At 31.4% G+C, this 10349-nt stretch overlaps 1 protein-coding gene across 3 annotated transcripts in view; it reads right to left on the minus strand.

Moving 5' to 3' along the window:
- Positions 1-10349, minus strand: part of LOC148606714 (RNA-binding protein Musashi homolog 2-like) — a 104538-nt gene that overhangs the window by 80661 nt on the left and 13528 nt on the right. For 2 of the 3 annotated variants that reach the window (XM_088545651.1, XM_088545650.1), the window contains exon 5: positions 9852-9893. In XM_088545651.1, the coding sequence (XP_088401777.1) occupies positions 9852-9893 (42 nt within the window). Of the gene's footprint in view, positions 1-1705; positions 1935-9851; positions 9894-10349 lie in introns of those variants that run through there. The other variant, XM_088545652.1, reaches the window with a different exon arrangement.

The following is a 10349-nucleotide window of genomic DNA, read 5'->3' on the forward strand; positions in this document are numbered from 1 at the left end:
GTACTGTGACACAATTGTGGTTAGAAAAAGATGGGGAGTGTCTCTTCAATTCATTATTAAAATGACAAAAAAAAACGTTTTTCAATATTAATTATAAATTTCACTTCAATCATCCTTATACAAGTATCTTTTCATGTTCCAAGTTTCAAAACATTTTAAAAATTACTTAATAAAAAAAAAAAATATCCTTTAATGACTACAGGTCTAAATATAGGTAAACAACTTGGTGAATACCGGTACATTAAGAAATAAACTTTTTTCACCTGCACGCTTGGTTAAGTTTTATTATCGGAAATGGAATTGCTTCATTTCAGCTTCATCATCAGAAAATTAATCCATAGTTTGTTGCCTGAATAAAGATACCGACCACAAAACCACAGTCCTTATTTTGTTATTTTGTCGTATGTTAGGATAAACTTGATATTCAAGATCAAAATCACGTCTGAGAAATTTTCTTCTATCACAAGAAAATCGATAAAGATGGATGACCCCAAACAATAATTCTCCCTCTGAAATAAACCAATCCAAGCAACAAAAAAAGATTTCTTTAATGTTCAGCAGTATTTGAGTTGCAATAATTGACTATTACTTTCATATCAGAATCAGACCAATAAAACACAAGACGGCAGGAGCCACAATCAGGCAGCTCAAAACATCACATCAATAAGAATTGTAAGGAGTGGAAACAGTGTAGTGGCTGTTACAGAAGGATCAAATTAAAAAAAGTTTGAATCAAAAATTTGTTCAAGATTTCAAAAACTAAGAGACAAAAATCTGTGATTTTTATCCTAAAAAAAAATCATAAGTCAGGATTGAAAACTTCAAACATTTATGTAAAAGAATCCAATAAATCCCCCCCAGTCTTCCTCAGAGTTCAGAATCCTGTATTGCACTTCTGTCAAATCTTAAGTTTTAATATGCCTGATCAAAACTATTTTTATTTATATACAAATTATTGATTTTTGCTGTTTATTTCTAAAATATACTTGTTCTTAATTCCAATTCAATACAACTGATTCATAAACTGTTATAAGTTTTGATATTCTACAACTAGAGTACAAGGGTATTTAAATCAATACTATTTTTCATTTTTGAAATTTTATTTATCCAAAATTCATATTTTTGCTATTTTGTCATCTATAATTATTTGAACTTAAATGTTAATAGTCCCATTTTAAAAATCATCAAATAAATCTGGCCAAAAAATAATTCCCACAATGCAATCACAGTTGTACAGTCTGCTTCTAAATCCTTTTAAATGTCAGAGTGTCTTGTGTTTCTTAGATAACATGGAAAAGAGGATTATGAGAATAAATCTTGCCAAAACTGCATTATACTTCCTTAACTTAAAAATGATACATGTACATGTATAACATGAGAAATCATTATTATCAGTAAACCGAAATTAACAATCAACTACAAGATGTCAAGTTCCGGGGCACATTCTAAGAATACACTAGTAGCTGTATGAACTTTAATCTAGAATCATTGTAGAGAGTGCATGTACTTGCGCCTACATATAACTGCCCTACTAATGATCTTTAATTACGTGTATTTGTATTAACAAATCAGAAAACTCACATTGATCAAAAGAGAACTTAAATCCATGTCAACTCGACTTGAAGTCGAGGATTTAAAAATTTCAAAAAAAAATAAACTTTTTTTTCAAAAATGTAATTTCTCAAAGTTTTTAAAATAAACTAACCTTTGGTTGTGCTGGAGTCACAGGCATGGGAGTTGCGATAGCTGTTGTTAAATTCATCATGATTAATCTACACTTTTTTAACTTCCAACAAAAAAAATCCACAAAAATATTCTACAAACTACTTAACTGGTACAAAAAATTTTGCCTCTGCTCTCTCTAAAGCCTACGAGACTAATGTCGGTGGTACAAGCTAGAACTGATCTTGTATTCGATCTCTCCGACAATAGTTGTGTAAACATATGATTTGAGCAAACATTTTATAAATACCCCTTGTTATTAACTTATGAATACTGAAGTACTTGTACACGAAAAATAATTATTCCTGTATTTCAATAGGGATGACAACATACGCAATAAGGATGACCAAGTTAATGAAGGAATTTTGGTATTATTAGAAAACAAGTAATTACGAGAACGTATGCAATAAAACGCTGTTTAGTATGTTAATTAGGCCAATTACAAAAACATTTGATATTAGGGCAAAAGAAAGTCTTTTTTCCATTTCAAATTAAAAAAAAAAGGTTTGTTCCTGAGGTCCTTGCTGTTTGTTTAAACAAGGTCATAATTGACTCAATTTTGGAAACTTTTCTTTCAAATTCTCCTAATAAAGTTTCTTTCAAACTTGAATTTAATAAGTTTTAGACATGAATCACGAAGCCATAGACTCATTGTTAGAGCTTTAAAAAATCGCTGTAAATTGGGAGGACCTTTGTCAACAAGGTCATCTGTGTAATAGAGCGAAGCTGGATAAGGAAATTTGGTTTAAATATCACTACCATTTTCATTATACATGACTGTCGACTATATCTGATGACAGAACTGCAGAAGAAGTAGAAGTAGGTATAAACCCTCATTTTGGAAGTACAATATCAACAAAAAAGTGCAAGTAAATATTTAGCTTTACCAAACAAAATGTGATTTTTTGTAAAGTCTTCAAGGAGGAACATGTAGAATTTCATTTTAAGTGTGATCTTTTCTCTACAAATCATTGCACTAATTCTTGCGTTTGATTTTGAAGGATTCCATGAGCCATTTAAGACACATGTATACATATCATATGTGAATACAAAAGAATTGCAAAAATTGGACCTTATTTTCATCAAACAGAAAGCGTTCTTATCTGTTTTGCGCACTTCAGATGCACTTCTGCACCTAATGTGTGAAGAGTTTTGTACACAAATTATAATCTTTTTAAACTTTTCAACCAGGTTTGCAAGTAAAATTTTATTGCAGTTAAAATATACACTGGCCTCACTTGAATTTGTGTAGCAGTTACCAAGAGACAGATAGATCTTTGTATAAAAATTTCCGACCTATCATAAAAACATTTTGTTTTATGAGCCCTGTTCTCAATTTATAGTAACCATGGCAACAGCTTGCCTGTGAAACAGACGAAAACACTTTCTGGACCAAGATCATGGGAAAACTGACGTCTGCAAGAAATGGATCAAACTTTTCACAATAGCATCAAAACCTGTGGTAAATTTTCTTTTCATTATGTGTGAAAAAAAGTAAACAATGATCGGAAAAGAAACAAAATAAAGAGACAAAAGCTTTTAGCTAGCATACCTAAATAAAACTAAGTAAACAAGTTGGACAATATTTACTAAACTTTTTATTTACCACGCTTTTTCATTTCAATCCAAGAGTTTACTTTCAATATTTGCCCAAATTGTGTAAACATTTATGCTATTTCCTTTCGTTCAACAACCCAGCAGAAAACTATTATTCAACCTGTTTTGTAATAGTTTGGTGAATTTCTATTAAATTTTTCAGTGAAAAATTCAATAATCTACAAATATATGCTATTCTTATGGCTCTAAAATGCTTTTGCCAACAGCACAAACATTGATTTTTAAAAATAACATGTTATCATTTGAGTCACTTGAGCACATGAAAGAACTCCTTGCAAAAAAAATTCAATTGGAACACAAATTAAAAAGGACTTTTAACACAAACATCCCATTAACTTAAAATGTCATAGTGGTAAAATAGTTCAGTTAAATATTAAATGTTTGATCCAATAATAGCACAATTTTAATTTTTTTAAAGGGAAATAATCCATACAAATTCAATCTTCTAAAGAAGACAATTCATCATAAAAATGGATTTACACAACACTTCAGCCTACCGACAACTTCAATAAAAATAAACTTATAAAATAAAAAATTATCTGTAATCAATAATTTTTGTGTAAAAATAAGAGACGCTTTGTGTATTAACGATACTAGAAACTAACTCCTTATTTTGAACTCAACAGTTAGTACAAGTCAAATATTCTTAAAGACCTGGCATCAGTTTCATAAAAAGTCGTAAGTGTGAAATAGATCGTAAATCATGACGTCACAATGCTATTTTAGTTTATGACGTCATTACTTACGATCAACTTTACACTTACGACTTTTTGGTGAAATCGAGACCTGGCTGAAACTACTGAAAATTGATTAAATATGGCTGATGCTTTCAAATGTATAATGAAATCCTACAGTGAGAGTCCTAATTAACAGCACAAAGAGCTTTCTGTGGGAGAAAATCCCCCTCTCATCCCAGGCTAACGATTCTATCAAAAATAGGAATAATTCTAGATACTACCAATGAATACATTGCTTGCTCAATTGGCCAGTTAAACACAAAACAAATTCTGATAAAAGCCAATGGATAAAAGTTCTGTCAAGCTAATCATGATTAAGAGTTAAAAAAAGAAAAGACGTCAAATTACAAGATTGGTTTAAAAACAGATTTTACTAAGAAAGAATTAAATTCAGCAAAAAAAAAATCTACATGTACTATAACATGTACGTGTATTATACATGTTGATTGAACTTTTTAAAACCATTTCTTACATGTTTTATGATAGCATTCAATACCCCTGAATCATCGTTTTAGTTTTTCTGATAATTGAAAATTTTCTATTCATGTAACTGTCTCTTTAAAACCCTTTCAGTTTTAACTTTTCAAACCATAGGTGATAAATTAATGTCATTATTGAAAACTTGTCCAATTAAATTTACAAATAAGGCTATTTATTCCTAAATAAAAATGTAATAGTCCAAATTTATCTAAATTTTGAAATCAATATGACATATTTATAAATGAGAATTACGTACAAAACAAATCAATATCACAATTGATAAAATGTAAGGATATTAATTTTCTACCTATATTGAACATTTGCCACAAGTTTAAACAAAAGCGGTCGAATAATTTCATTTGAGCAGCTTATATTTCTTATCACTACATCCCTGCTTAATACCATTGATAAACACAGTTTTCGCGATCAGCCATATTGCTCCTAGAAAGGAAGGAATTTTGGCTCTCTTATGTCTGCCAAACAATAGCACTAGATCAAGCAGTATATATACATTAGAATACGTATTGATCACTTAGTGGCCTGGACACGATTTAATTGAAACTCTTCAATTGCCTTCAATAAAAACGTCCTGATATTTTTCCGCTCGTTCAACGTTCAATTTCTATTTATGGTTGCCAAGTGTGGAGAAATAACTAGATATTGATTGTATAGTTGTCCGATGGTCAGGGAGATGATCGCTCAATGCCTACATCTTCAAGATGAATGGCAGTGGTGACTTGATGAACTTGACCTTCCAACCACTAATAATGGCAGCCACATTGGGTCTTTAGAAATGTGAGGTATACCATGTGAACGAGTGAACCATGGACACATGGACACATCTGCCTTACAGGCATTAAGAAACAAGACCCTCAATTTACATATGAATGATTTTTTCACAAAGTAAAAAACATGGAGGTCATATAAAATGGTAATAAGTTTTTGTTTGACATTCACTGAAAGCTAACTCAATCAAGTCATGAATTAAAGATTGGAATTTAATTATTATTCCTCGGAACGACATTTATTATCCCACTTTAGTGCAAAAGTATTACGTTGAATAAAAGTTCTAGTGATATTAAGCTATTTACATGTTACTTATGTAGGCTTTGGTAAGCAAAGTCGAGGGTGTATTAAGATTTTAAACGAAATTGAGTCATGATGCATTTTCTGTCAGACAAATCAATGTGAAAAGTACTTAGTTGGATCTCAGCGGCTCTGAAAAAAGTATATTGCACGACTGATCTGAAAGGGACAATAACAAAACAGATAAATGTAAAAATGGAGTCCTCTAAAGAATTGTTTTCTCTTAAACAATTTTCCAAGGAACACTAAATGAAATTTCTAAATTTGATCACAAATTGATTTTAAAAGCAAGATTCCATCACATTAAGGATGGCTACAATCTCTCTCAAGTTTGCCTAATACACTTGATTAGCTTTGTCCCCGGCAAACAGCACATTTAAGTCAATTTATCGTTTTCTAACGATTTTCTCTCCGTCTTAAATGAACTGATGTAGAGGAATTTGTAAGGGATAGAATTTGCAGCTGGATGGCGCTTAAAAACCAAGCTGAAGAGGACAGAGTTCTTGGCAGTTCCAAGAGAGTTTGATTTAATTTTATAGCTTTCCACTGACAATTGTATCAACATCCCATTTACGTTTGGAATCAACTTCAAGGTTTTAAGGAAATTCTAAATTGCATGTTTAAGAATATCAATAGCCAAGAATAGTGAACTACTGAACCGCTAAGTCTCCCCTCGGTTAGTATCAAAGTAACATATTCTATCCATTTCTTATATCCGATCATCGATTTGCTGTAACAATAAAAGCTGACTTATCACACATATATGGCTCGCATGACAATGTAACATCAATAAAGTTCGGGAATGATTACAAGACGGAACAAACCGCTTGTCTTCATATGCATGCAACAAATTCACGCTTCATGAAAGCTTTGTGGGAAAATGAACGATTCAAGATTCAAGTTGATAAGGACAAGGAATCGAAGAATAGGCCTCCATACCTGTTTCATGCATTTGTTTTCGCTTCATAAAGTTTTTGTGGAAAATTGATTTAAGAATTACCGTAAAAAAAAAGGGCAAACAAGAAAACAAGTGATTTGCCTGGTTATGACATAACAATGTTCATACTTCGAAAGATCAATGAATAGTTGGGAATAACCCTCACTGAAAAGTCTGAAATATGCAAACATTGAACCCTGACTGAACAGTTAGGAATACTCCAATACTGACTCCTGACTGAACAGTTTGGAATACTCCAACATTGACTCTATACATATTTCTGACCATGACAATAGTAGAATGCATTAGGACAAATAAAAATGTATTTCATGACACATTTTACCAACCAAACTTGGAAATTAACAATAACATGGCTGATAAAAATTATTAAAGGACTTCAGTGTTTGAATTCAAATGTTCCTTCGGGAGCGTTTAAGGTTCACCTTCCTAATATTATAAAGTATCAAGAAATTAAGATCTAGTTACTGTGGTTATTTATAGTTTGTGGGGTACCTTTTTTTTTTTACTTTTATGGTTGAATCAAACCACAAATTCCAAATCCCAATGAAAAATTCAATTTCTAATGAAGGTCTAGCAAAATCCATGAATTCATGAATCAACGAAATATTTGAAATTTGACAAGCAATGAAAATTGATTCCCAGGAATAAAAGAACCTTCACTGCACCTTTAGCAAATCAGCCCTAATCTTTATTTGACCAATCGTAAATTATCACCTTTAAATTACCATATAATAACAGATTATAATAAAAAATTGAAAATACTTTTAAGTATCTGTAGTATCATGCTAAAGATATGCTGCACTTCAATTCCACTCAACACTGAGAAGCAATCTCTCTCCAATTAATAATGTGATTGCTTGCAATGGAAATTGTCATTATATTTAATAACATCAAAGAAATAAATCTTGTAATTTGTATGAAGTGTAGGCAGTATCAGGACCCATCCATTTAGTAGAGGGTGATGTCAAAATGAGTTAATATGTTCCCTACCGGTGCACCTGGTCCATGCTCCCAGTTTTTAGTGGAGTCTGAGTTGCTCATTTGCTTTTGTTACTTTGTATGTATGATTTTAGTTACTTTATGTTCTTCATGTGTATGTCTTTTTTCCATGTCTGGTCTTTGTCCCTGGACTACATTATTTTGATTACCACTATAACCTTGGTTCCTTTGATTACTCTTCCAAAATTGGCCCATTTCAGGGGTGTTAGTATCAAAGTCAGTACCTACTAAGATTGGTCCATTTAAAATTCAAGGGGGTGTTTTGTAAGCGAGTAAGTGTCTACAAGAATTGGTCTATTTCAGGGGTGCTCGTGTCAAGATAACCAAGTACCCCAAAGGATTGGTCCATGTGTCAAAAATACCAAGTTCCTCTAAAGATTGATGCATTCAACCGGGTGTTCCTGTCAAAACAAGTAAGTACCTTAAAGGACTGTTCCATCTGAGGCATAAAAAGGGGTCTTAGGTTTTGATTCTTAAGCACATTTTATTGTCTTTACTGTTTAAAAGCAGACAGAAGTGACTAACATATTAAAGAAAAAAACATAACATGTGCTTACTAGGAACATTAAAAAAAGGGGTAAATGGATTATACAAAAAGTCTTGTTTATGTCATTCTTGACAAGTATGCTGACTTTTTCATGTAGGCCCACTGCATAGTCACTTTAAACTATAATAAAATTCTTGTCCCTTTTACATCATTCTGTCGAAACAATGTTACAAAATATACAATTTCATTGCTCTTAAATTTTAAGGTAAATTCATTACAATTCAAATCTATGATGATAGGAAGTTTAGGAAATTTGTATTGGTGTGAATAAAAAAAAAATCATTGTTCAGAACACCACAAACAGGGCAGACTGTACTGAAAAAACAAGACAGACCACTCAACTTAAATTACACTATGGATTAAAATAAATAATCAGAAATAGTATATAAATTGAAGTCAACGCATAAAATTTCTTGAACATTTGTGTTTATAGCACGTCAAGACTTTACTTCTACATGAATCTACCTTTCTTACCATGCGTATATTGAAAGGTAATTTTTTTTTTTTTTTTTATGCAGCTTCAAAGTTGCACAGTGGTTGACAGACTTTAAATCTGGATATCTCACTTCCATCACAGTAAATTGAAGGCTTGGCTTTGATGATCAAAGGTATTAACTACTTTGTCGTCTATTTTAAGTTTAAACCATCATTCACTATCAGGACTGTTGTGAAATTTGAATCAACTTAATAAGTGTCATTTATTCTATTCAAGGCCTTTTAACATGATTTTTTTCCTTAATCTTTTCCCCCTAGAGTCAAGTATATATATTACATACAATATTAATGACTAATTGTAATTAATACACAAATGAAATTGGTTTTCCCTAATTTAAAAATCTCACTGACACTTTTATCACATTAAAAATATGAAATTATGTTTTCTTCACATCCTTTGAGTTACTGCTCATAAATTTTTCATTTTTTAAAGCAGTGAGGGAATACAAATTTGGATATTGATAATACTATAGAATTGGATAGCATTTTTTTTCAAAATCTTTTTATGTGACAGCAACAAAATGATACAGTTAATAAATTTTATGGTAATGGAAGTACATATAATTGGAGCAAATTAAGTAAAGTGGTCGAAGATGATTATCATTTAATTTTCTTATGTCATTTACATTCTAATTCTCACAATCAAGGAATGTCATCTAAATAGGACACTTGTAAAACATTTTACTGTTAAAATGTATGGCACAAAGCTGCACTTCCTTCATGGTAAAAATGGCATGGCAAAATGTTGGTTTTTTGCTAAATCAAAACATTTATGAAATGCTCAGCTAAATCTATTTAAAAATTGAATTGAAACCAAGCATAAAATCTATTGAAAAATCCCATAATAGTGTAGGAAACATCTGATATTAATTATCACTGAAAATCACTAACTGTGTTAGCATATCATTTTATTTCAATATATTGCTTTTTCAATTGACACAGAACATTTCAGGACTGTAGCTGAATACTTCCTCAAACACAGTTAATATTCCTATCAATGCATTCACTTTTGATACAGCACCAATTTCTCAAAGCAAAACTTCATCAAATCAGTCATTTTTATATGTCTAAAAGGTAAGAATATGCAAAAATTTTAAAAAGAACAATGATTTAGCAAAAATAGTCAACTTGATGATGTTTTGTGACTCATCCCTTAGACCCCCAACAAGGCACAGAATAAAGGGTTAAGAAGTAAGATTATCACACTTACCTTTGGCTGTGCTTTTCTTGGGAATGCTACTTTAGGATCAACCTGAGGATATAGATACCAGAGATTGTTAGAATCCATTGCCATTGCAGTGCAAAATATAAACACTAGCTAAAAATATGTCCACTGTATAAAAAATACAATACTTGTAATAAACTGGTAGAAACAATATGTCTTTGTCAATCGAACACTTTTATGACCTTCTGACAAGTGGTGGACAAAACAAGACAGTCCTTTTTTATGTGGTCGTCAATATTGTTGTTGGTTCACAGACTTTCTGGCGATTTCAAAATACTTTTAACACCTAAGTCGGGTGGCTTCTATAAACAGTGGAAGAATAGTGGTGCCAGTGTTATTCGATAATTGTGAGATGATGTCCCAAAAATATTGATGGCGGCTTTTGGAATTGTCCCAAAGAAGTCTCCGATGTTATAGTGAGCTGGTACAAAGAAGTCCCAGTGAGATGAAATGTAATAACAGTTTAGTTAATATTTACTCTCT

Source organism: Perna viridis, chromosome 9 (assembly GCF_037379345.1).
Source record: "Perna viridis isolate PV_CMFRI_1.1 ecotype Kerala chromosome 9, ASM3737934v1, whole genome shotgun sequence".
Classification (NCBI taxonomy): Eukaryota; Metazoa; Mollusca; class Bivalvia; order Mytilida; family Mytilidae; genus Perna; species Perna viridis.